The sequence below is a fragment of the Kogia breviceps genome, chromosome 3 (assembly GCF_026419965.1).
Source record: "Kogia breviceps isolate mKogBre1 chromosome 3, mKogBre1 haplotype 1, whole genome shotgun sequence".
NCBI lineage: Eukaryota > Metazoa > Chordata > Mammalia > Artiodactyla > Physeteridae > Kogia > Kogia breviceps.
This window is the reverse complement of record NC_081312.1, coordinates 42,949,775-42,977,578: the sequence shown is the minus strand read 5'-3', so window position 1 is coordinate 42,977,578 and position 27,804 is coordinate 42,949,775. Positions and strand designations below refer to the sequence as shown.

Genomic DNA, 27,804 nt, shown 5'->3' with positions numbered 1-27,804 from the left:
ATGTCCACACAAAAACCTGCCCAGATGTTAATAGGAGCTTTATTCATAATTGCCAAAACGTGGAAGCTTCCAAGTCCTTTAGTAGGTGAATGAATGAACTGTGGTACATCCAGACAATGGAGTTTCATTCAGCACTAACAGAAATGAGCTATCAAGCCGTGAAAAGACATGGAAAAGGCTAAGTACTATATGTTTCTAAGTATATGACATTCTGTAAAAGGCAAAACTATGGAGACAGTAAAAAAAATTAATGCCTGCCAGGGGTTGGGGAGAGAGAGGGATGAACAGGTGCAGTGAAGAGGATTTTAGGGCAGTGAAACTATTCTGCATGATACTATAAGGATGGATACATGTTATTATACCTTTGTCAAATCATTATACATTTGTACAACACCAAGGGTGAACTGTAATGTAAACTATAGACTTTGGTGATAATGATGTGCACGTAGATTCATTGATTATAACTAATGTGCCACTCTAATGTGGGAGGGAGGAGTTTGTGCTTGTGTGGGTTCAGGGAGTATATGGAAACCCTCTGTACTTTTCAATTTTCCTGTGAATCTAAAACTTCTCTAAAAAAATAAAGTCTATTTTTAAAAAGTGTTCAATATCATTAGGCATTAGGGAAATACAAGATAAGACCACAGTGAGAATCCACTACCTGCCTATTATGTTAAAATTTAAAAACGTTGACGATACCAACTGTTGGCAACAATATGGAGGAACTGGAACTCTCATATACTGGTGTAGCCATTTTGGAAAAATGTTTGGCAGTTTCTTTAAAAATTAAACAGATTCTTACCATATGATCCAGCCATTTCACCTTTAGGTATTTACTTAAAAGAACAGGAGGGCTTCACTGGTGGCGCAGTGGTTGAGAGTTCACCTGCCAATGCAGGGGACACGGGTTCGTGCCCCGGTACGGGAAGATCCCACATGCCGTGGAGCGGCTGGGCCCGTGAGCCATGGCCGCTGAGCCTGCGCGTCCAGAGCCTGTGCTCCGCAATGGGAGAGGCCACAACAGTGAGAGGCCCGTGTAACGCAAAAAAAAAAGAGAACAGGAAAGATGTGTCATATAAAGACTTGTATACAATTGCTTATAGCAGCTTTGTTTTGTTTTCTTAATCCTTTTAATTTTATTTTTGTAAGCGCTAGTCTTTTTTTTTTTCTTCTCTTTTTAAATTTTGGCCACACCGCGCAGCTTGCAGGATCTCAGTTCCCTGACCAGAGATTAAACCTGGGCCACGGCACTGAAAGCCCAGAATCCTAACCACTAGACAACCAGGGAACTCCCTCAGCTTTATTTGTAATAGCCCAAAACTGGAAATAATCCAAATGTCCATCAACAGATGAATGGTTAAACAAATTGTAGTATATCCATAAAATCAAAACTATTTACCAATAAAAATGAACTACTGATAAAACAACATGGATAATCATTATGCTGATTGAAAGAAGCCAGACAATAAAACGGTACACATTGTATGATTCCATTTAGAGTCGATCCTGGAAAAACATGGGTTTGAACTGCCTGGGTCCACTTACACATATTTTTCCCAATAGTAAATGCTATAGTACTACACAATCCAAGGTTGGTTGAATCTGAGGATGTGAAACTATGCATACAGAGGGCAAACTGTAAGTTATACAATTTTTGCGCAGAGAATTGGCACTCCTAACCCCCACTTTGTTCACGGGTCAACTGTATATAATAATCTAGGAAATGCAAACTATAGTGACAAAGCAGAGGATGGTGGGGGAGGCAGAGAAGGATGAGCAGAACAGATTTTAAAAAGGGCCCAAGAAAACTTTTGGGGATGATGGATATGATTATTATTTTGATTTTGGTGATGGTTGAATGGATGTATACATATGTCAAAATGCATCAAATTGTACATTTTATTTCTTTAATATTTATTTATTTGGCTGTGCTGGGTCTTAGTTGCAGCACATGGGATCTTCAGTTGCGGCATGTGGGATCTTTAGTTGTGGCTTGTGAACTCTTAGTTGTGGCATGTGGGATCTAGTTCCTGGACCAGGGATCGAACCCAGGCCCCCTGCATTGGGAGTGCAGAGTCTTAGCCACTGGACCACCAGGGAAGTCCCAAATTGTGCACTTTAAATATATGGAATTTACTGTATACCAGTTATAACCTCAATAACGCTGTTTAAAAGAAAGAGAACTGGGCTTCCCTGGTGGCACAGTGGTTGAGAGTCCACCTGCTGATGCAGGGGACACAGGTTTGTGCCCCGGTCTGGGAGGATCCCACATGCCGCGGAGCGGCTGGGCCCGTGACCCATGGCTGCTGAGCCTGCGCATCCGGAGCCTGTGCTCTGCAATGGGAGAGGCCACAACAGTGAGGCCCGCGTACCGAAAAAAAAAAAAAGAGAGAGCTATCATCCATCATAAAACAATTATTAATGCTATCTCAATTTTGAAAAAGCTTTACTGGAATTTTTTTTTTTGACTGCGTTGGGTCTTCATTGCTGCGTGCAGGCTTTCTCTCTAGTTGCGGTGAGCAGGGGCTACTCTTCCTTGCGGTGCACAGGCTTCTCACTGTGGTGGCTTTTCTTGTTGCAGAGCATGGGCTCTAGGCACGCACAGGCTTCAGTAGTTGCAGCACGAGGGCTCAGTAGTTGTGGCTCGTGGCTCTAGAGCACAGGCTCAGTAGTTGTGGTGCACGGGCTTAGTTGTTCCATGGCATGTGGGAATCTTCCCAGACCAGGGCTTGAACCCGTGTCCCCTGCATTGGCAGGCGGATTCTCAACCACTGTGCCACCAGGGAAGTCCCTACTGGAATTCTTATCACCAAATTAGCAAGAGTGGTGTCTATGTTTGAGAAGAAAAGTGTACCCTTACCTTAGAAACTTGCTTGAAATTTTTTCAATTACTTTATGGCATGGTCTCTGTGACAATTTCAACTTCAGTGAGCTGTTTATTTCTATTTGCCTTAATAGTTCTCCTACCTTTACATGTCACTGTTTACTTTGTCCCTGAACATCCTGCTAGTCTCCACAGTTTCCCTGGCACCACCCCTCTCCATGTACCACAAGGATTAACTATGAGCTCAGTGGAAGTGAAAGATGGGAAGTGGGGGACAGGTAGAGTAGTTTTATTAGAAGACAAGAGCAGTCAGCCTAGAAAAAGATCGTTTGGAGCTGGACTAAACCCATCACCAGGATTCTGAGCTAAAAACCACTCCCAGATCACCAGTAACACTGGATGCTGATGCTACCCTATCTTCTGTTTGTGTTTATAATCAGGTTTTGACAATAGCCCAAGCTCCCAAATAGAAGATTGAGTTACAGGAAGAAACACACAGTACTCAAGAAAACAATCACATGCATGTAACTTACACCGGCTAACTTTTGAATAGTGAGGGCATGGGCTGCTTCTCAGCCCCAATGGAAGTCACAGCAGAGATGATCATCTTGCTATACACATGGTAGTAATACCAGGAAATCGTAAGTAGCAATTGAATAACCAATCAAACAAAAAGGAAGGTCCTTACCTAGCTTATATGGGTCTCTTGGAGTTGATTTTCCTCTGGGACCTTTGGCTGTCAGGCCCGGCCCAGACCAGCAAATTAACGTTTTTTTCTAGGCTAAATTATTATTGTTGTTACTATTATTATTACTTCAACATGCCTCCTACCTCCTGCTATTGAGCTAAGGTGGTTGGGGACTTCGGACTACTGGGTTCTTGCAGGTGACGAAGCATACCAGGTTGGGGAATACGGACTAGTGGCCAGGTGCTCGGTGGGCAGTACTGTGAACTAGGAGATGACGAGAGTTAAGACTCAAATTTGCAGTTGAGGGAACAGAGGCCTAAGAAGGATCAGTACCTCAGCTAACCAGATTCCCGACATACTGTGATTTGCCTGAATGGTCGTCGCAGGCAGAGGCACTGGGGTGCGTTTGGGTAAGGGGTTCGGAATTTGGGGTGCGACCGACCTAGGTTAGAACACAGCTCTCCTCCTGTGGCGCCGTCGCCTTCCTCCGCTACTGCGTCTACTTCGACCGAAGCGGCGTGGCGACTCCGCGTTCAAGCGCCGCCTGTGGGAAAGTGAGCGCGACGGCGGCGGAGGCGCGGCGGAGGCGCGGCGGGCCGGGCTGGGCGGGCCCACGGAGCAAGGCCGGGCCGCGGGCGCCGCCGCCGCCGCCGCCGAAAGGCCCGCGGGACGCACGCCGGCGTGGGGGTGGCTCCCGTGCCACGTTGTGTTTGCGGAAAGAAGAGCCCAGCAGCAAAAGGCTGAGGGACGGGGCGCCCAGCGGAAGTACTTTAGCGACGCCGAGGTGGCGTTACAGTGAGTAACCTCCCGCCGATGCAGATCCCGGCTCGGCCTCAGGCTCCCAGGCCGCTTCCTGAGCAGCCGTTTCCCAGCGCCTCTCTGCCTGCCCTCACCACGTTTCCGCTCAACTTACGTTTAGTTTTTATTGTCCGCTACGAAAGGAAAGGAACGAAGGAAGAACCATTTGGGGGTCGTGAGAAGGCAGCTATACAGTAAACGTGGTAGGAAAAGGCGCTCCGTTTAGTTTATAAAAAAGAAAGAGGAGCCTTAGCCTTTCCTGAACAACACCAGACACTTAGAAACCCACGCCGGGCCTCGGCCGGGTGACAGTGCTGCACCGCCCACTCCTGTCCTGCTGGGCCTCTCGCTCAAAAGCAGAATATATCCTCTTTTTCTCCAAAATGGAATTTGATTAGTTGTTTTTAAAGATAATCACAATCATTTTAGCGATCGGTCGAATTTAACTAACTCATCATCTCTCAAACAGAGGGTTCTTAGGTCCTTCTATGAATTTTCATTCAGTCAGTCGGTTGAGCACCTCCTACGTGTGAGGTGTTGTTCTAGGTGTGGCAGAGGTTAGCAATTGGGGGGAGGTGGAGACTATCCCCCACGTAACAGGAGCACAGAGGAGGTAGAGGATCACTTTCAGGGCAGGGTTATCATGGAGGTGTTCTACTGATCTACTGCTCCTTTAACCTTAGTGGCTTAAAACATTATCTTATTTTGCTCCTGAATCTGCAATTTGAGTAGGGCTGGGTGGGAATCACACCTTTCTGCTCCGCTCAGCTTCAGTCAGGTTGACCCCAGGGCTAGGTGCTGGGTCAACTGAAGGCTCACTCCCTCACACGTTGGGCAGTTAATGCTGGCTGGCCACTTAGCTGGGTCTATTGCACAGAGCACCTGCACATATCCTCTCCATGTGGCATGGTCTTCCTCGCAGTATGGTTGATGGGTCCCACCGGGCAAGCGTGTGATATATATTTGTGTGTGTGTGTGTGTGTGTGTGTGTGTGTGTGTGTGTGTTGATACACAGTTGACCCTTGAACCACACAGTGGTTGGGGCAACGACCCTTCCCTCGGTCAAAAATCTGAATATAACTTTACAGTTGGCCTTGCGTATTGGTGGTTCCAAATCTGAGAATTCAACCAACAGCAATTCAACTGTAGTGCCTATTTATTGAAAAACATCCGCGTATATGTGGACCTGTACAGTTAAAACCCATATTGTTCAAGGGTCAACTGTATATATGTATTTATACATATATTTGTGAGAGAGAACATGTGGGCGCGTGCCAGGTGGTGCCACTTCTACCGCATTGAGGCCCACTCAATTTCAAGGGGAGAGGAAATAGCCTCTAGCTCTGGGAATATTGCTGTGGCTGTTTTCGGAACATGCAGTTCTTCACAGAAGACTTTGGAAAAGAGGTGGCATCGAACGAGTGTGGAAGGATGTGTTAAATTTGGGTCCTGGTTTCAGGGGAGACAGCATTCAGGATGAAGGGAACTGAATGTACATAAAGGTGCAAAATGGCGGATCTGCCAAACCTATTCAGTAAATCAGTTTGACAAAGGAGTCCCAGTGGGGGATAGTGGGAGGTGAGGTTGGAGAGCTAAGTAGGGGCCGCATCGGAGAAGGCTTTGAAGGCCAGGTTAACGAATTCAGATTCAATGGGGGAATTACTGAAGATTTCTGAGCAGGAATTTTTTAAAAAAGAAGGAAAGAAAAAACTTTTTAGGTTACATCAGGCAGGAGTGTGCTAGATAGAGTGGAGGAAAAGAAGGTTATTGCAGTAGTACAGGTGAGAGGTAATCAAAATCCTGAACTGCGGTGGTGTCAGTGGCAATCGGTGATGAAAGATGTGAGATAAATTTTCCAGAAATAGATAGTTCTTGCTGACCGATGAAAGGGTCATGGAGAGCAGGAGTCAGAGATTTCTGAGGTTTCAAGATGGAGTATCTTAGAGGAAAAGGTACAATTACAGAGTTAAGAAAGCAGGACAGGGAGTATCCATGGCTGGGCATGAGAGAGATGCTCTCCCTGGGGCAGAGCCTGGGTCAGCTCCATGTCCCTGTCCTTCATTGCCCTTATCCATGGTTGAAGTTACACCATTTGTTTGTGTGATTATTTGATTAATGCTTTCTATTTATTAGAATCAGCTCCATGAGGGCAGACCTTGTCTGTGTTTTTACTCTCCATTGTCTCTCCAGTGCCTAGAACAGTGTCTGGTACATTGTAGGTGCCCAGCAAATATTTGTTGAATATTGTTTATTGTAGGCAGAGAGAAACAGCTTGTGCAGAGGCACAGACTACGAAATTGCAGTATGTATGTATGTATTTATTTATTTATTTATTTTGTGATACGTGGGCCTCTCACTGTTGTGGCCTCTCCTGTTGCGGAGCACCGGCTCCGGACGCGCAGGCTCAGTGGCCATGGGTCACGGGCCTAGCTGCTCCGCGGCATGTGGGATCTTCCCAGACCGGGGCACGAGCCCGTGTCCCCTGCATTGGCAGGCGGACTCTCAACCACTGCGCCACCAGGGAAGCCCGAAATTGCAGTATTTAAAGTGTTGTGGCCAAAGAGATAGCTGAGTGGTAGTTTGGTGTCTTATTGTGGAGGGCTTTGAATGCCAAAACAAAATGTTTTGCTATTTTTCTGTCGTGGTGGATAACCAGTGATGGTGATTTTATTTCAGAGAATGGGTGCAATTTTTCTTTTTGGAGTATGGGGTGGAGGAGGGAAGTCCAAGGCAGAAACATCAGTGGCAGTCTGGGTGGGAAATGATGAAGATCTGGATTATTTCAAATGAAGAAGAGGCAGAAGCAGGATTTTTCAAGTGTTCTTTTATATAATCCTCATAACCACTCTGTTCTTCTAGTTTTTTGTTGTTGTTGTTTGTTTGTTTGTTTGTTTTTGCGGTATGCCGGCCTCTCACTGTCGTGGCCTCTCCCGTTGCGGAGCACAGGCTCCGGACGCGCAGGCCCAGCGGCCATGGCTCACGGGCCCAGCCGCTCCGTGGCATGTGGGATCTTCCCGGACCGGGGCACGAGCCCGTGTCCCCTGCATCAGCAGGCGGACTCTCAACCACTGCGCCACCAGGGAAGCCCTGTTCTTCTAGTTTTATAGATGACTAAACTAAAGCACAGAGAGATGTCTCTTCCTACTTCCAGAATCTCTCTTCCTCCTCACCCCAGGCCCTTTCTGTTTCCCAAAGTATGGTCTGTGGTCAGTCTGCATTAGATTTACCTGGGGCATTTGTCAAAATGTAGATTATCTGACCTAAGCACCAGCCATTCTGATTTAGGAGGTCAGGGGTAGCCCAGTTGTTACGGGGGCAGTGATGCTCAGACTTCAGAATTTATAAGAATCTTCTGAGGAGCTCATTAAAAACGCACATTCCTGGGCTCTCCTTAGAGAGACTGATTTGCTAGGTCTGGGTGGAGCCCAAGAAAGCTGCAGTTGTAATAGCTCCTTCAGCCCATCCTTTGTGAAACACTGCTCTCAAATTCTGCGTAATCCCTCATCTCCCTGGAAGCTCCTTCCCTTCTCCATAAGTGATCGCATGTACTGCTCTAGAACTGGGGCCCCAGATTTTGCCTGCCTGCCAGACTCTGTAGCTTAGATGATCTGTTGGCACCTCAGCTTTGTGTGTTCAGAAGTATATTCATCATCTCATCCCTTTGCCACTGTGCCTCCTCCTCTGTTTTCTTGTGATGCTTCTGATAGCCCTCTGCTCCCTGCTGTGACCCAGCTCATCTTGCTTAAATATCAACCTCATCTTCCACAATCAATCCCCTTATTTTTCTGTTCTCTATCTCATACCCTATTCCCTTTCTATTTCCATTGCTCCTATACTACCTCAGGCTTTTATCACCTTTTACCCAGGATACTGTTATAATTTCTTAACTGTCTCACTGCCTCTTTTCTTATGCTCTCAGAGTAAATCCCTTCTAAACCGCAGCTGTGTATATGTAACACTTTGCAGTAGCTCCCTACTCTGCAGATGAAACACAAACCCTCTCAGCTTGGCACCAAGGACTTGGCACCATGGGTGCCTTCTGTATTGACAGCCTTATTTTCCTAAGGATTAGACATAATACATGGAAAGTTTTCAGCCCATAGCTGGCTTTCAGTAATTGGTAATTATTATTATTGTTGCTCCATTCACCCTATCATAATCCAGCTACATAAGCTCACTTGATATTTTTGGTACAAGTTTGGCGTCACTTGTACTTTCTTCATCAGACTTTCACTGAGCTTCTCCACATCTCAAATGCTATCTTTTCTGAGAAACTTATCCTGATCTTCCAACCAGATGGAATGTACTATGAGCCCCAGAGACATTGGACTTTGTTGTTAATGTGTTATTGATCTCAAACATACTTGTCTTTTCTCTTGGTTAGACTCTGGACTCCATGGGGATGGGCACAGGAGTCTTGATCTCCTTCCCCTTCCAGCTCTCCTTAGAGGGTCCTGCTCTTGGCTCACTAAGTATCTGTTGAATGAAACCTGAGGTTGTTACTGATCATCAGCATGTTTGCTGATAAAAGCTTAAAATATGATCTCATCTGCAGGTTTATACCATTTAAAAAAGAGAATTCTTGGCGAAAATAAACAGAAAAACTCTCTGGATATAAAAGACTGAAGCTGAAGTGACTGGCAGTGGAGTTGATACTCTGGGCTAGGGATTGCCCACTTTAGCTTTAAAGACCAGCCCTTGGCATGGTACCAGTGATGATGCCACCCTGTGAACCTCGTCACCTTCATGAACCAGCCTGCAGCAAACCACAGCATCCTTCTGAATATCACCAGCTGCCCGGCCAGCCCCCACCATGCCCTTTGCTAAATCAACAAGCACGGTTAATACCCTAGGCAAGAAAATAGGTTTGCAACACACAAAGAAAACTACCTTGGTTATAGTTGACAGTGTGATTTCTCCTGTGTGTACTTAGCAAGCTGGGTAAAATATGGATGAAGTTATCACAAACATCTCAACCAAACTTGAATATGCCATTTTTTTCATTTGTTTCAGGAGGGAGCTTCAACTTTTTAAAAAAAATTATAACATGAGCTAAATTTAAGAAATTAGTCTTCTGACTTTATTTCTCAGAGTTGTTAGATCTAAATGACAATATAACTCATGAAGGTATATTGAAAACTACAAGAGCTGATATAAAATGGTAATCAGGGTTCCAGGTGACAAGGGATTAGAGAAGCTGAAGAATAAAACTGGCCAGGGTGCAGCCTGGCAGACGCTGGATGTGCTGGTTTAACAAGGTACCATCTAGGAAGGCCATCAAATGTGCACGGTGACAAGTCACAGCCATTGCCTGCTGTGTATTTTTTTGTTTGTTGCCTGAAATTATAACTCCATTTTAAGAAATTGTCTTAAATATAAAGAACAACTGCATTTGTCATGCTTGGATTTAGAGACTAGATTCAAGATGTGCTTTTAAAATAAAAGTTAAGGGACTTCCCTGGTGGTCCCTGGTGGGTTAAGACTCTGTGTTCCCAATGCAGGGGGCCTGGGTTCGATCCCTGATCGGGGAACTAGATCCCACATGCATGCCTCAACTAAGAGTTCGCATGCCACAAGTAACACCCAGTGCAACAGAATAAATAAATAAATAAATAAATAAAATAAAAGTTAAATAATTTTGACGAGTAACCATATACCTTACATTCGTTACTTATTGTTAAATATTCTGTGACAGATTTTAGTTGTGGGATCCAGCAAAGAATGAAAAATTACAACAACTTTTTCTGCAAGAGGTATGAATGGGAGAACTTCGGTTATCCAGAGGTAAGAATGTAAACTTCTTTTGTAAGCAGTTATTTATGATAATTTATATTTGAGAAATATTTATGGATTGGTATTTGTATGTCAGAAAACTTAACTGACTAGACGTTAACCAACTTGCTAAAGTTTAAGAGAAACTGTTCCAGCATTTTCACTTTATTACACTGTTCCAGCTCCACAGTGGTATAGTTAGTGTTAGTTTTGGTTGCAGTCTTGGCAGTGGGCAGATGGAGAAGCAAAGCCAAATACAAGAACACCTTATTTACTGTCAGATAAAATTCTAAGTAAATGAGTTTTCCAAATGACTCAATGTTGTATGAATCAAAACTTAAAAAAATTTTAACTGCTTAAGGATACTCCCTGGATATAGGGGCAATTAAAATACAAAGAACCTTTCAGCTTCAACATTTTTTGAGCTGGGATAGTATAAATCTGGAGAGAAAAATTATGAGTTATAAATCAAAAGAAAAATAACAATTATTTTATTACATTGTATTTTTATTTATGTTTAAGAGCTATCATGTAATAGTTTAGAGGTGAATGTTACAAATATTGAGATGATGAAAACAAAAATTGCAAACTTGAGTTTTAAAATTTTTCTCTCAAAGGTGATTAACATTATTTCTATGAGCCCCTAAATTAATTAGCACTTTTAGGGTTATGTACTTCTATATTTTACTTCTGAAATTTGCATTTTGGTTGCTTATTCTTTAAATCCCCCACCAAACCCAAAACCAATTACATAAGAATCTCTGGGGTAGGACCCAGGCATCAGAATTTTTTTTTCTTTTTTCTTTATTGAAGTATAGTTAGTTTACAATGTTGTGTTACTTTCAGGTATACAGCAAAGTGATTCAGTTATACATATATTTATCTATATCTGTTCTTTTTCAGATTCTTTTCCCTTATAGATTATTACAAGATATTGATTATAGTTCCCTGTGCTATACAGTAGGTGCTTGTTGGTTATCTGTTTTGTATTTAGTAGCATGTATATGTTAATCCCAAACTCCTAATTTATCCATCCCCTTCTCCCCTTTGGTTACCATAAGTTTGTCTTCCCTGAGTCTATTTCTGTTTTGTAAGTAAGTTCATTTCTGTCATTTTTTTAGATTCCATATATTAGTGATATCATATGATATTTGTCTTTGTCTGACTTAACTTTACTTAGTATGATAATTTCTAGGTCCATCCATGTTGCTGCTGTTACACTAAATCTTGTTTCAGCTCTTTGATAATACAATCTATGTTTTGAAAGTCTCATTTAGCTAGAACATCAAGATGTTTCACCTGTAATACTTCATCGATCACATAGGTAGAGTTAAAGATAACTCTTACGGCAGACCCCAGCCTTTTTAAAAAACTCAGTACTTCCCTCTTGCATAACCAAATAGCAGAACGTGAACATTTCCAATTCAAGAGTGCACGTTTAAATAGTAATTTGGGTCAGAAAGTTATTTAATTGGCAGCTCAACATTTTCCCCTTTTTACTCTTTACTCTTTTTGCGGCTTGTTTAGTCTTTATTTTTAAATATTTGTTTGGTTGCATTGGGTCTTAGTTGCGGCATGTGGGATCTTTTGTTGCGTCATGCGGGCTTTTCGTCGCGGCGGGTGGGCTTCTCTCTAGTTCTCGTGCACAGGCTGCAGAGCACGTGGGCTCAGTAGTTGCAGTGCGTGGGCTCCAGAGCACGTGAGTTTAGTTGTCCCACGGCATGTGAGATCTTAGTTCCCCGACCAGGGACTGAACCCAGGTCCCCTGCATTGGAAGGCAGATTCTTAACCATTGGACCACGAGGGAAGTCCCCTAAATAGTCTTTAGTTTGATGTGCTTTTTTAGTTTCAATGCTTGGTGCTTTCTTGGTAATTTGTAGAATGTATATTTTGAAGAACTTTAAAATTCTGCTCTAAACTTATAAATCTGTTTCAGGGGAGCATCGAATGGGGGTTGAACATCTCAGCAATGCCCTTTTGGTGTGTGGGCAACCACAGGAACTTCTGAAAGTTTTCAAACACACTTCCTCCCAAGGTATTTGAGATGCTGTTGCACAAAATTCCCCTTATTTGCCAGGTAAGCACATACTTAATTATCTTTGTGAAATGAACACTGTAAATAACCATGTTGGGCTTAATTACATAGAAACAGCAAAGTATTGATATGTGTGTGAGTGTCCCAAAGTTTTAAATGAGTAAGATCTCTGAATTTTTGTTTGCTTTTTTTGTCTTCAGATGAAACAAGCTTATTCTTCCATGTTCCTTTGACTATAATGAATTGTATATTTTGTTGAGTATTATACATGTTTGAACATTTCAACTTTAAAGTTAACATTGTTAACACCGTTTATCTTTGTACTTTCAAAGACATCACAATTATTGACTGACTGCAGTGTCAACAGAGGTCTATAAGTTAAATGGTATTGTTAGTTAAATGACCTAATGGCTTAAAAATTAGATGTAATACAGAAAACTGTATAAATTATCAAAGCAGAATAATACTTCTACTTTCCAATAATATGACAAAACACAGAAATCACTTTGGTAAATTTAAACATATATAGGCTAGTTAGTGTTCTCTTGAGTACAAGTTTATATTGGTAAATGTAAGCAGACTGATAACCTATTAATAAATTGGCTCATGAATGGATATCATTTGATACCAAACTGCTGGGTGTACTTATGCATCAACTAAGAGTTTCCTGCAGTGCTTGGATTTGTTTTAGGATTCATTTAGCTCTAAGACACTACTTTAACTTAGGTTTACTTCTTATTACATTGATCACATGCAGTAGCTGAGAGTACACTGTATATTGTTGATCTGACTTGGAATCATTCATGTTGGATTCTCAACTTTTGAATAAAACACAAAGCAATATAGTCTCCACTAAAGCACAATAATCAATTCTTAAACATTCGCAAGCAGTCTCAGATGGGATGTTTCCTGAAGATACATGAAAATGTAGCTAGGATAAGAATGTGTAGTGCCCACCCTGACATAAGAAGGGAGTCAAGAAAAGGATCATGCATTAAATTGATTAGCAAGTAACTATTTTATGTATTTACCAGCAATTTGAGGCAGACATGAATGAGCAGGAATACTTGGAGGATGATCCTGATTGAAAAACAATTCAACGTATCCACAATCCAGTCAGAATGCTATGGTACTATATAGTATAAACTGCTCAGTGATAGTTCCATTTATTTTCCTGTTAGTAATAAAAATTTTTTTCTATCTCATACATGATTGAACACATATTTTCCTTTAAAACGAACAGTCATAATTGAAGAAACCATGGTTTATTTCTCTAATCAAGTGACCAAGCTGCTGAATCTTAAGGCCTCAACAAGTGTTGCATCTTATTATTTTCATTGAACAATAAGACCTATTTTGATTATTCTGGTAAATAGCAATTTTGTTTCCCCAGTGGTTTCCCTTTGCCGAACAGTCATAACAGATGGTTTAACATGGTGGCTACTGCTTTCATGGGATTCTGTCAGGTGAATCCTCATTACCAGTGCAACAGGTGTTGGCAATCTTTCATCAAAAGTCCATGCATTAGGACTTCTCTATCGTGGTTGGCCAAGGAGTCCTGCTTTGGCAGCCAGGGCTTCATTCTGCTGAATATGATATTCCTGAAATCTCATAGATATTCGTTGAGTCATTTTTAAATATTTCTGTAAGCAATGCTCTGAACAGGTGGTCTAGAAATAAAAAGATCCAAGAGGCAACACAAAAATATTAATTAAAAGAAATTGCATCTATTCTAAAAGAATAACCAGTGGGTACTTTTCTTTTCTTTGAATATATCTGAGAATTAAATGGTATTAATGAGTAGCAAGCGATCATAGCTTTCAATTGTTAATACTTTCATCCATTTACAAAAATTAATATATACTGAATGCTTACCAGTTTGGAGGTACTAAAAACAATGGTAAGTAAGTCCCTGCCTTCTGGACTAGATTTTCTGCAGGTATGTTTCAATATTAACTGAAATCCCACATTCCCATCTCTTATTCTGACTGTTAAAATGTAGGCCCAGTATCAGGTTTGTTCTTTTTAATGAGAAACTCCATTCTCAACATTCTTAATTTTCAACTTTTTACTTTTTAATAAGACTATTGTACTTAGCATCTCTCAAACTTCATCATTTATTTAACAAACACTTATTGATTGCTTGTTATATGTTCTTGGCATGAATATTTATCAACATATTGCACTGGAGGAATTTTATGTCTCTTTTAGCCCATATATAAATGTTTTGAAGAGGATATTAAAAGTTAAGACTTTAATAGGATTAGGCAATATGAGCCACCAAATTCAAACTCTACTTTTTCCAAAATTAACCTGAGTTCTCAAGGTCAGATAGGAAAGCCATGTCAAGTTTCTCTAGCCTGGCCATCTTGACTGAAAGCTAATTATTAAGAATCTTTGCTTTGGAACAATGTATTCAGCAAGTCCCAGGCATCTTCTCTAAAAAAGTCTGCCGTAGTTCAGTGTGGCTGTGATATTAAATTTGACATTGTTAAACTCCATGCCACGGGTCTTTGGCTGCTTCAAGTTCCTCTGAGCAATGGAACATATAAAAGGTAGCCTAAATTCCTGTAATAACTAAGCAAAATGCTTAGGGGGATCCCATTTATATTGTTTATGATGAGCTTAGAGAATTTTTAGTGGGCAACACTTTTCATACCTCTTCAGGTTTTACTTCTCTTGTTGTGAAGTCTTTAACACAGTCCAAAAAGCAGGTTTCTGTAAGTTTATTGTAGGTTCCAAGAAATTCCTTAAACTACAAACAAATCAGAAGTTTCTTTAATATTTGGTTTTTAAAACAAAGATGTTTTAAATACTGATGTATTTAGGCAAAATACCCTGTAATACTAGAAATCAACGGTTCTTTTGCTACCTTAAATAGGTATAATATGATCCACCAAATATAGTCAGATATTCTAGTTGAATATTTATTATTTCCTGGATTATCTTTCAAATTATCTGAAAAATGAATATGCTTCATATCATTTAACATCCATCTGTGGAAATGAAATATAGTTATTTTGTGAGATCACTGACTGACATGGTTATATCCAGTAGTGCCTTAATTTTCTGCAAAATCCTTTTACATTAATTATAATACCTTACCTGTTTTATCTGATCAGATTCTGGTATTTGTGCAGCCATATTCTTTTGGTACGTTTATTAGTCACCTGATTTAAAAGTAAAAAGTTTGTCAGTCTGTATACAAATGTCTTTAGGCTAGTTGAAGGTAATCAAAACAAGCATACATTTTGAAATAGCACTGAAACAAGTCTACCTGAAATTACTGTTCATATTTTATAAATTTCTGATTATGTAATTATATGCCCCCCCCAATCTCCCAGGTCATTAATAAGAACCTTACAGTTTAGAATTTGATTTTTTTAATGCTAGCTATGAGAACCAAAGGCCCTATCTAAATCTCCAGTTTTAAGACAGTTTGCTCTGTTACCTTGCAAAGCTACATATTAAAGTCCCATGCACAGTAGGGTTTTATGGGAAAGAGCTCTCTGGTGTCTTCCTATAAGTACTTAAGTTAACTATCCCCCTGGTTCCTAATACAACTTAGATCTGTGCTACTAAAGATTCTTTTACTATCTCTATGTAAATGCAAAGGTTCTATTAATTAACAAACACCATCCACTTATTAATCAACAACACTCATGAAAGAGAGTTCTAAAAGACTCTAAGAGAAAGTTACACGAAGTTACAGTTCTACAGTTCAAAAAGGGTAATCACAGAGACTTACCAGAAAGTTCTGAACATATGACACTTTTGATCTAACTTGGGCGCGACAGAGAAGTGAAGATAAGGAAGTCAAAGAGTGTTTCTGAATTACTGGGATTTTCACATATCCTAAATGGAGGACCCAGGATCAGTTAATTCTGATGTAAGAATGTATCACATTATTTACTTATTCTATCCTGGCTAGTTCTAAAACAGATGAAATCTCATAAACTGGATGTGTATGTCATTCTTACTAGCTCATCAATTATTATTTAAAGTGGCTGTGAAAAGCACGAAATTTTCATGAAGCTCACATGGAGATTAAGTACGAAATTCAAGCTTAGGGCAGAGTGTATGCTACTATCGTGAAAGAAAATTCTCATTTTGATTAACAAATACAATCAATGGTAATTCCACTCCAGCATTCCCAACCATGTATAAAACTTTACCTCTTTTGCATTTATTCTTCCCTCCTCTTTTGTCCTTATCCTGTATGTTCACAAGTATTACTGCCATTTTAAAAAAGTTATTTTTTCCACATGCAAGGGAAAGCACCAGTTCTTTTCTATTTCCTATCCTAGTCTCATTCCAAAATTCTGACTGTCTATACTTCAGAGAATCTCTGGTTTAGTAGTAACAGTTATAAACTATCTTTTCTATTAAAATTCTTCGATATCTGCTACAAACAATGCAGTAGAGGTTTCAGATTAGCCCAACATTCAGGCAACTAGTGTTCCATAAACACCTAAAAAGTTACCAAGAATGCTCTTTATTCCTATTTTACTTCACAGCTTTATAAATAATATATATATTTTAACACATAAACTACCAGAAAAATACCAGGAATTAACTGAAGGTCACAATTTTTCAGGTATTGCTGTAACTATCATCATTGATATGTCCCAGGTAAGATACTTCCATTATAGTTACTCTTTGCTCACTTAAGTCATGAAACACTGATTCCACACCCTCCAACTATGGAACTGCACAGAAATACAAACCTAATTATTCCATTATTTTCTAATATTAGCTTCAAACTTATTTACAGTTTGAGATCTCAGCAGTTACTATTTTGCTAGATAGATATGGGTAGATATTCATTCAGTAAACATTTATTTAATGTACCAAGTACTGTGCTAGTTATGAAACCAGCCATGCTTCTGAGGTAAGATGCATCTTTATAACTGCTATAAAAATTTTATCACGGGCTTCCCTGGTGGTGCAGTGGTTGAGAGTCCACCTGCCGATGCAGGGGACACGGGTTCGTGCCCCGGTCCGGGAAGATCCCACATGGCCGCAGAGCGGCTAGGCCCATGAGCCATGGCCACTGAGCCTGCGTGTCCAGAGCCTGTGCTCTGCAACGGGAGAGGCCACAACAGTGAGAGGCCTGCGTACCGGAAAAAAAAAAAAAAAAAAAAAAAAAAATTATCACTAACCAGCCAAGAAACAGAGAATCCTGTAAGTATATCATACAGTGAGGTTTAGGATTTGTGCTTCTGGGAAGGTGGGGTAGATGTGCTTTTCCCTATTCTTCTCACTAAGTACAATTAAAACCCCTGGACATTACACATAAAACAAACATAAGACTAAAAAGTAGAGAGGAGAAAGTATATTAGCTAGGGACCTTGGGACCCGAGAAACATCACAGTAGTGAATTCTCTCCCTTGTCTGGGGTCTCATATATCACAAACTTGGAGCTGAAAAAGCTGGCAATCTGCAAATGCCAGTTGGGGTAGTCAAAAAGCCCCTCTGTACCCCCAGCCAAAAGTCTGCCTTCTCTAGCCAAAAGGCTAGGAAAGGGGAAGCCTATAAAACAGAAATCTTTTGAACAATAACTGCTGTACTCCAGGCCAACACAGAAACAACTTTGGTTCTCATCCCCACCCACATCAGCATAAGCCAGATAGACTTCCACACTCACTAGGGTGTAACGAGACACTCCAACTCCCACACCAGAGTTGTGTCAGAGAAGGGTGATTAGGGAGAAGGGACTTTAATTCTTGCTGGGCATTAATAAGTACCCCTCCCACAAGTGTCAGTGGAAACTGCATGGGGAGCCTAGACTTCCACCTCTGTTGTCAGTGATGAAGTACCTTTCTCCCTCCCCTCTCGGGTGGTATCAAAGGAGGCCTAGTTGAGATTCAGGACCTATATACTGCCCCATGGTAATCAGGCCACATGCCCTCCTATGGTGTCAGTGGAGGCCACATGGGGAGTAGTAATGAGGCACTCCAGTCCTCAGCCAGGGAGACACCAATGAAGGCCTAGTAGAGAGTTGTAACTCCTGCGCTCACCCAGCAGAAATGAGAAACATCACCCCCACCCCCTGAGACACACACACACACACACACACACACACACACACACACACACACACACACACACACACACACACACACACCCTCTCTAGTGACAGAGTGAGGAACTTGGATTTCTACCCTCACCTGGCAGTAATAAGGTGCCCCCCCCACCATGAAGCAGTGTCAAAAGCAGTCAGCTAGAGGAGAAGGTTTAAACAAGATCTAGAGTCTCATAACACAAGATGCAAAATGTCTAGGTTACAAAAAAACAGAAACAAAACTCATTCCAAGAACTAAGATCTTAAAAAAAAAAGATGTCAAGCACTGAGATGAGAGATGTTAGAATTATCTGGCAAAGATCTTAAAATAGCTATTATAAAAAAGGCTTCAATGAATAATTAAGAATGTTTGAAACAAATTTTAAAAATATAAAACTCAGCAAAGAAATATAAGATATCAAGAAACAAATGGAAATTTTAAGAATAGAAAAAACCAAAAGAAACTCAACAGACAGAATCAACAGCAGATCGGAGGGGATAGAAAAAGGAATCTGCGAAGGAAGGAGGAAGATAGAAAATAGAATTATCCAGTATGAATAACAGAAAAATAGAATTTTAAAAAATGACAGGGTACCAGGAATCTGTGACTGTAACAAAAGAACTGACATTTGTTTTATTAGAGTCCTGGAAGAAGAGAAAGAGGGCAGGGCTGTTAAAGTACTAAAATAATTGCTGAAAACTTCCCAAATGTGGCAAAAGAAGAGAAGCTTACACATTCAAGAACTGAATTGCATTCCAAAAAGCGTAAACACAAAGAAATCCACATCAAGATACATCATAGTCAAACATTTAAAAACTAAAGGCAAAAAATTTTGAAAGCTTCAAGAGAAAAGCAATATCTTCTATAGGGGAAAAACAATTAGGATGATAGCAGATTTTTCATCAGTCAACCCAGAAACCTGTATCAACAAAAATATCCTTCAGGAATGAAGGTGAAATTAAGACATTCTCAAATGAAGGAAAACTAAGAATTTGGTGCCAGCAGACCTGCCTGAAAAGGATTAAAGTTCTGAGCAGAAAGAAAATGATAAAAGGAGACTTGGAACATCAAGGAGGAACAACATAGTAATAAAAATAGGAATAGGTACAGTACACTTTCCTTTTCTTCTTGAGTTTCCTAAATTATCTTTGACCGTTGAAGCAAAAATTATAAAACTGTCTAACATGGTTCTAAATGTATATTTTAAATGGGGAAGGTAAAGGAGGTAAGGCTTTCTCATTTCACTGAAACTGGTAATATGCTGACACCATGAGACTGTGATAAGCTTTGTATATGTCATGTAATGTCTAGAGCAACCACTAAAAAAGAACATAAGGAGATACACTCAAAAACATTATAGATTAATCAAAATAAATTACAAAAAATATTCAAATAATCCACAGGAAGGCAAGAAAAGAGAAACAAAACCAGAAGAAACAAAATAAAAAATAAAATAGCACATTTAAGCCTTAATAAGCAATTACATTAAATATAAGTGGTCTAAAGAATCGATTAAGAGACAGATTGGCAGAGTGCATTAAAGAAATGACCAAGTATATGTTGTCTATAAGAAACTAAGTTCAAATACAGTGATACAGAGTGAATACAAAAGGATGGAAAATGATTTATCATGCAAGCATTAATACAAAGAAAATAATGGATATATTAACATCAGATTAAGCAGACTTCACAGCAAAGAAATTTACCAGAGACACAAAAGGACATTAAGGGTCAATCCACCGAGAAGACATAGTACTCCTAAATGTGTGTGCCCCAAGCAACAGAGCTGCAAAATATGTAGAGAGAACTGAAAGGAGAAAAAGACAAGTATAGTTGCAGACTTAAACATCCCTCTCCCAACAATTGATAGAACAACTCAACAGGAAATCCATGAGGATACAGAAAAACTCAACATCATTAACCAACAGGATACAATCTACATTTATAGAACATTTCATCCAATACCACAGAATACACATTTTTTATTAAGTGCCCATGGAACACATACCAAGATAAACCATATCCAGGGCCACAAAGTAGCCTCAATAAATTTAAAAGAATTGAAATCACACAGAGTCTATTCTTAGATCACAATGGAATCAAACTAGAAACCAGTAACAGATAACAGGAAAATCTCTGAACATCTGGAAAATAAATAACACTTCTAAATAATCCATGAATCAAAGAGGAAGTCTCAAGGAACTTTTTAAAAAAGTCACTGGACTGAATGAAATTGAAAATACAGCATATTAAAATTTGTGTGACACAGCTAAATCAAGTGCCAAGAGGAAAATTTTATAGTACTAAATGCATACATTAAAGAGGAAATGCCTCAAATCAACAATCTATTTTTTTTTCTTTTTACCTCAAGAACCTAGAAAAAGAGCAAAATAATCCCACAAAGCATGCAGAAGGAAGAAAATAATAACAAAAATCAACAAAAATGAAAACAGAAAAGCAACAGACAAAAATCAGTGAAATAAAGAGCTGGTTCTTTGAAAAGACAATAACAGACAAACCTCCAGCAAGACTAACAAAGAAAAAAAGTCACATATTATCATTACCAGGAATAAAACAAGGTATAGTACCATAGACCCTGCAGATATCAAAAGGATAACAGAACTATGAACAACTCTATATACATAAATCTAACAACTTACTCATGAATTTACTATTGTCCTGATATCAAAATCAGACAAAGAAGATACATACAAGAAAACTACAGAAAAATATCTTCATAAAATAGACATAAAAATCCTTAACAAAATAATAGTAAATATAATTCAGTAATATATAAAAAGAAATACCTCTAATAAGTAGGGTTTATTCTAGAGATGCAAGGCTAATTCAATATTTAAAAATCAATAAATGTGATCCACCATATTAATAGATGGAAAAAGTCATGATCGTATCAATTGATGCAGAAAAAGCATTTGACAAAGTCAGTACCCATTAATGTTAAAAACTGAAAATTAGGAAGAGAGGGGAACTTCTTCAACTTGGTAATGTACACCTACAAAAAAGTCCTACACCCTGTACTACATAGTTAATGGTGAAAGACTGAATACTTTCCCCTAAGATAGTGAGCAAAGCCGGATGTCTGCCTTTACTACTCTTACTGAATATACTGCTGGAAGTTCTACCCAGTGTAGTAACTCAAGAAAAAGAAATAAGACATACAAATTCTAAAGGAAGAAAATAACACTGTCCCTCTTTGAAGATGACATGATTGTGAACATAGAAAATCCCAAAGAATCTACAAAGAAACCCTAGAACAAGATAGTTCAGCAAGTCAGCAAGATCACAGGATACAAGATAAACATGCAAAAATCAATTTTAAAAACTGTAATTTTCAGTGTTACTGAAATTAAAACTACAATACCATTTATAATCTCTCAATAAAAAAGATGTATGGGTAAATCTAACAAGGCATGTACAGGACTTCTATGCTGAAAACTACAGAATGCTGATGAAAGAAATCAAAGACTTAAATAAATGGAAAGACACATTGTGTTTATGGATTGTAAAACTCAGCATAGTAATGATGTAAATTTCTCCAAAATTGATATACAGGCTTAATGCAATTCCTATCAAGGTCCCAGTAACATTTATTATAAATATAGACAAGATTATTTTTAAATTTATATGGAAAGCAAATGGACTTGAACAAATTCAATAAAAGAATAATATAGTGGGAGGAATCAGTCTACCTGATTTCAAGACTTATTACAAAGCTACAGTAATCAATATTGTGTGATTTTGGTGGAAAAGCCAACACATAGATCCATGAAACAGGATAGAGAACCCAGAAATAGTTGCACAGATATGCCCAACTGATTTTTGGTAAAGATGCAAAAGCAGTTAAGTGAAGATAGCCTTTTCAACAAGTGGTGATGGTACAACTGTACATCCATAGGCAAAAAATTTAACCTCAAAGTAAGTCTTTCACTTTATACAAAAATTATCTCAAAATGGATCTGGGACTTAAATATAGAACATAAAACCATTAAAACTTTTAGAAAAATAGGAGAAAATCTTCGGGCTTTAGGGCAAAGAATTCTTAGACTTCACATCAAAAGCAAACTACATATCTGATAAAGAACAAATAACTAGACAATATAAAGAAGTCTGCAAACTCTATAGTAAAAACACAAATAATCCAATTAGAAAATGGGCAAAAGACACCTCACCAAAAAGATATAGATGGCGAATAGGCACATGAAAAGATGTTCTACATCGTTAGCCATAAGGGAAACAAATTAAAACCACGATATATAGCATTACACACCTCAGAATGGTTGAATTTAAAAAATATAGTGACAACACCAAATGCTGGTGAAAATGAGGAAAAACTGGATCACTCAGATATTCCCTAGTGGTAATGTGAAATCATATAGCCACTGTGGTAGAGTTTGGCACTATGTTAAAAACTTAAATGTACAACTATCATATCACGCAGCAATTGCATTCCTGGGCATTTTTCACAGAAAAATGAAAACTTATGTTCACACAAAAACCTGTACATGAATGTTTATATACACTTTATTCACAACAGTCAAAAACTGGAAGCAATCCAGATGTTCTTCAACAGGTGAATGATTAAACAAACCGGTACACCCACACCATAGAATACTACTCAGCAATAAAAAGGAATGAGGTACTGATACATGCAACAGCCTGGATAAAACTCTAGAGGATTATGCTGAATGAAAAGCCAATCCCACAAGGTTATACACTATATGATTCCATTTATATAACATTCTTGTAATGACAAAGTTACAGAAATGGGGAACTTAGTAGTGGTTGCCAGGGGTTGAGGAGGGCGTGGGGGAGGAGGAAAGTAGGTGTTACTATAAAAAGGCAACATGAGACTTTTGAAATGGGAATGTCCTGTACCTTGACTGTATCAACATCAATATCCTGGTTGTGATATTGTACTACAGTTTTGTAAGATGTTATTACCATTGTGGAAAGCTGGGTAAATGACACAAGGGAGCTCTATTTTTTCTTACAACTGCATGTGAATCTACAATAATCTCAAAGTTTGAGGTTGCCCAGCTTTCTATTCCCTGCCAAAGAACAAGGTACAGTGTGCATTGTGGTAAATGTTAGCAAATGTTCAGAACTAGAATTCTTTTGGATTCCTACGCAGAACACAGCCTGAAAAGATCCAAGAACTGGTAAGATAACTTTTGTGGTTAGGTGTTAAAAGAAAACTTTGTTTTGTAGGAACTTAAAAAAAAAATACAAGAGCAATAAAACAAGAATTAAAGGAACCTGGTTTACCAGCAGGCCTCTAGCTGAAAGCACAAAAGGTTATCCAAAGACCTGTTCATGTTCGCTAATTATAATGCCAAAATCAGCTTCTTTTTCCTGTTCCTATGCTAGTATTCCTTCAGGTTAAAATTCATATATAATATGACTTTTTCAAGCAGAGGTCAGAGAGGCAGAAAGTATGAAATCTTTAAATGTTGTGTAACACTGCTGACTCTACGTCACTTCCCTCTTGGTATACAACTCATAGTGACAAATAATGATTGTTATTGGGAAGTCTTTGAAGAGATATAGTTGAGGAGCACCCTCAAATGTTGTTTGAATTTTCTTGATATTGTCTTTTAATATACAGTTCTTAACAGTTTATCTCCTCCTTTAAATGAAATAAAGTTTATCATATTATAAGAGTAATATAACCTATTTCTTGAGAATTTGGAAAATAAAAAATATTTCTACTACTTAAAGACCACTGTGTTAACATTAAGATTTACCTTTCTCTAGCATCATTCAATTATTTATTTTATTTTTTCAAGTATCGTTCCAGACCCACAACTGAACTCAAGAGCTAACAGTCAGGGGACTTCCCTGGTGGTGCAGTGGTTAGGAATCTGCCTGCCAGTGCAGGGGACACGGGTTCGAGCTCTGGTCCGCGAAGATCCCACATGCTGTGGAGCAACTGAGCCTGCAAGCCACACTACTGAAGCCCATGCGCCTAGAGCCCGTGCTCCGCAACAAGAGAAGCCACTGCGATGAGAAGCCTGCACACAGAAAAGAAGACCCAGTGCAGCCAAAAATAAATAAATAAATTTATTTTTTTAAAAAAGCTAACAGCAATTTTCTTAAGTCTGCCTATATATATCTCCAAAGCTCTTCTCTGTAGTCACCAGTATCAAGATTATGGTACACCTAAGTGAAGGCAGTTGTTCCTAGAAAATAATGGAGACGGTTGAGTCAATAGATGATTTTCAAATTTACTTGCTAGTTTGTATCTTCTGAGTCTTCCAGCATTCTATCTTGCAGTTATTTAATCATTAGTTATGTTGACTGACAAAGTCCAACAGCCATACAAACCACCTGATAGTGAGAAGCGGTTGAAGCAATGTGGCTGCCCTTTTATTTGGTCCTAATTACCAGATATTACAAGCAAATGTTTGTTACTGTAGAGGTAAATATCCAATCAGGGGATACCTTCTGGTTATATCCCTGAAACCTGAAGAGGGAGGGAAGGGATAGAGAGTTCTAGCATCTCTGGCTTGGGCCTTAGGAATGATTACAGCAATGTAAGTAATTTTTGTGTCAAACAAAATATATCATAAAACCAGGGAACTTAAGAGAATTGTTAGTCATCAAGTTCAAACCTTTTCTGATGCATGAGTTTCCTTTCTGTTCTGGAAAAGTAGTTGTCCAACCTTTGCTTGAATGTCTCCAGTGAGGCCTGATTTCTCACCTGAAAAATGAGGGGATTACAATATGACTGCTGAGGCCCCTTCAAGCTCTAAGTCTGTTTGATGAAATCTAAACTTCTGCTGGCTACATCATTTTTTGAAAAGCCTTTTCCTTTTCAATAAGTGAAATTAGTTTCCTCAATCTGTTCTGAGGTTACAGTTATTTAGCATATGTGTTATTATGTATTAAAAAATACTTAATATCCTATTCTGCCAGGTAATATGTATGTTCAGGTGAACACACAAGGACAAACAATTCCCAGAAATTTCTGAGTATTAAAAAATATTAATAAACTAATCAGGATGTGGTGGGAAGATACCCTCCATTTAGTCTTTAGAATCATATGCAGATTTCTACCAGGTCTGGAGCCAAATTTCTAATTCTGTTCAAACTTGGTTTACAATAAGTGATTCTTCTGATATACTTAGCCACTATCACTATAACTGATCCTGGCCTCAGCATGGCTGATACCGGTAATTAGTAATCTTGTGATTCAGGCAAGGATCATGAATGGATGATAAAACTACTGGGTGATAGGTTGGGTAACAGGATATATGCATTGTATCAAAGCATCTCCACAGGTTACTTATCACAAAAAGAAAACTGTCCCTTTACATTGGGAAGATCTGCCAGTCACCACCTTAACCAGTGTGGAACCACCTATGTGCTACTCTTGCCAAAAATGTTTGATGTGATTATGAGGGAATAATTAGGAACAGCCACAATTTGGGACTATGTGTAAGATGATTAGACTGGTCTTTTCTAAAAATTAAGGTCATAAAGGAAAGGGGTAGAAAGGGCTGTTCTAGAATATGAGACTAAAGGATTATGATAACAGTTGTGAACTTTGGAACTCAAAACCATTTTTGAGTTTTAAACATAAAAAGTTTTTAGGATAATTGGAGAAATATGAGTATGTTATCTTAGGTGTGATAGTCATATGGTGGCTATGTAATAGTATGTTCTTAAGATACATGCTGAAGAAATCAGGGTTAAAGGTCATGATGTCTGCAACTTGTAAGTGGTTCAGCAAAAAAACCCTGTATATGTCTCTCTATATGTATATAGAGAGATATGAGAGTGGGAAAGAGAAAGCAAATAAGTAAAAGTGTTAACAAAAAAGAAATGAAAGAACAATCTTGTGAGCCGTGTTTTTTGTTCCCGGGCTATCTGTTCTTTATTTGATAGGTCAGATGTCTATAAACTGATCTGAAATAACTTGCTAGATTGACATAAAATAGGATTCTACCACATGTCCCTTTACTTTAGATCATTTGCAGCAGCTTTAGGAAATTGTGCCTGATTAACTGGCAACCCTAACTTATTAATCAGAGCAAAACATTCTTTTGAAAGATCACTGCATACTCCTTTTGGGTTTAAAGGATTGCTTCAAGGCCTTAAAGGATGAGCCAATGAGCACTGGACTAGATGGGAGCAAGATTACTTGGGTTTTAATCCCAGCTCTGATTAAAGGGTTGTAAGATCCAAAACAAGTCACATTTTTAATGAGTTTCTATGCCTACGAGCACACCTTAGAGTAGAGGGGAAAGGTCACTTTCTCTTTTACATCTAAATTTCACCTAGAAAATAAGGGAGATAAATCATCTCAAAAGTCTTTTACAGCTCTGACACTATCATTATATTTTTTAAGTTACATAAATTATAAAACAAATTGTGAACAGATACTACCTAAAAGCCTGGTAATGAAGGAAATGTAACTGAAATACAGAAACTCAGCAAGATTTAAAAGGTTCTCGAAAGCTGAGCCCTTAAGGTCTCTTAATTCTAGGATTTCTTATATCAAAGTAGACAGCTGAGACGTAAAAACAAATAAAAATTTGTTATTTAACGTTTACATCAGATTACATTTTTTGCTTTGATTAATCTTTTAGTAATGCGTAAAGGGAAACGTTTAAGTAATGCATCCTCGAAAATTAGCAAATCAGATAAGGTGTGTTGGCCCTGGTCTTCTGTCTAGAGAGAATTTTTCAGTTAAAGGAGGGTTCAGCTCAAGGTCACGGGGTGGATGCCTTACAGTCTAACTCACTGTCCCAAAACAAGACCCCGACTCTCCAAACCTGGGTTGAAGGTGGCTCAGAGCCTCGAATTCGACCCTCGCCACAGTGATGACACTGTTCCAAGGCAGGTCCCAAACCCGCTCCGGGAACGCGATGCCCGGCTCCGCAGCCCCCCATAGCCCCAGGTACCCGCGGCGGCCTCCTTCAGAGACCCTGCCACCTTTCCCGAGCGTAGATTGCATCCCCCCGCCTGGAAACCCGGGATTCTGTGGACAGAGAAAAGAGACCATACTTAAGGATAGACTCTCGCATCCGACACCACTAGGAGGCTGCGGGGCTACGCTGCCCGTCGAGTCTGGGGGCGGAGGATCTCGGTCAGGGCCGGAGCCGCAGCCTCTGGATGAAAGAGAACACGTGGGAATGGCGATGTCAAATAGGTCTTATACCCTACTTCACCGATTCGTTATAATGCCGGAAACTCTAGAGGAAAAAGCCGATATCATAAATGAATTTTAAAATCCCCTGAGAATTGATCTTTTTGATTGTCTGGTTAGACAAAGCTATTTCTGACTTTCTCTTCAATATCAACACGAATCTGTCGAAACTTTTTGTAAAACTAATTTACTTAATCTCGCGTCCCTAACGGTCGCCAGAAGCTACCCTGTGAACAGTCCCTAATAAACAAGGTTGGTATTATCATCTACGTTGGGAGCTCTTCAGGTCTTGGATGAAACTCCCGAGTGTTATTCAATGTTTTAAGTCTTGTGGGAGCAATGTACTGCTTTTAATAAAAAATTCACACCCGTTTTAAGCCTTTTATGTTGGGAGTTTGTTTCCACCCGGAGAGGAATGGAAGAGCACCGGAGAGCGTTTAGCTTTTCGGT

At 39.3% G+C, this 27,804-nt stretch overlaps 2 protein-coding genes across 3 annotated transcripts; one reads left to right on the top strand and one right to left on the bottom strand.

Moving 5' to 3' along the window:
• Positions 1–26,015, top strand: LOC131752797 (uncharacterized). The gene is made up of 6 exons (XM_059057513.2): positions 1–81; positions 3,959–4,307; positions 10,006–10,094; positions 10,986–11,042; positions 12,019–12,159; positions 23,990–26,015. Exons 1-5 carry the CDS (start codon positions 1–3, stop codon positions 12,088–12,090), a joined length of 648 nt encoding a protein of 215 aa, XP_058913496.2. The 3' UTR covers positions 12,091–12,159; positions 23,990–26,015.
• TIMM9 (translocase of inner mitochondrial membrane 9) lies at positions 13,117–27,515 on the bottom strand. 2 transcript variants are annotated; one of them, XM_067028417.1, is made up of 6 exons: positions 27,213–27,515; positions 24,815–24,903; positions 15,866–15,972; positions 15,223–15,287; positions 14,777–14,872; positions 13,117–13,787 (listed from the first exon to the last, which is right to left on the bottom strand). In XM_067028417.1, the coding sequence occupies exons 4-6, from the start codon at positions 15,259–15,261 to the stop codon at positions 13,653–13,655; spliced, it is 270 nt and encodes an 89-aa protein (XP_066884518.1). In that variant the 5' UTR covers positions 15,262–15,287; positions 15,866–15,972; positions 24,815–24,903; positions 27,213–27,515; the 3' UTR covers positions 13,117–13,652. The 2 variants fall into 2 exon arrangements, with proteins under 2 accessions (XP_066884518.1, XP_058915682.1); XM_059059699.2 differs by lacking the exon at positions 15,866–15,972 and having other exon boundaries at positions 27,213–27,362.
• Between the last annotated feature and the right edge of the window lie 289 nt (positions 27,516–27,804).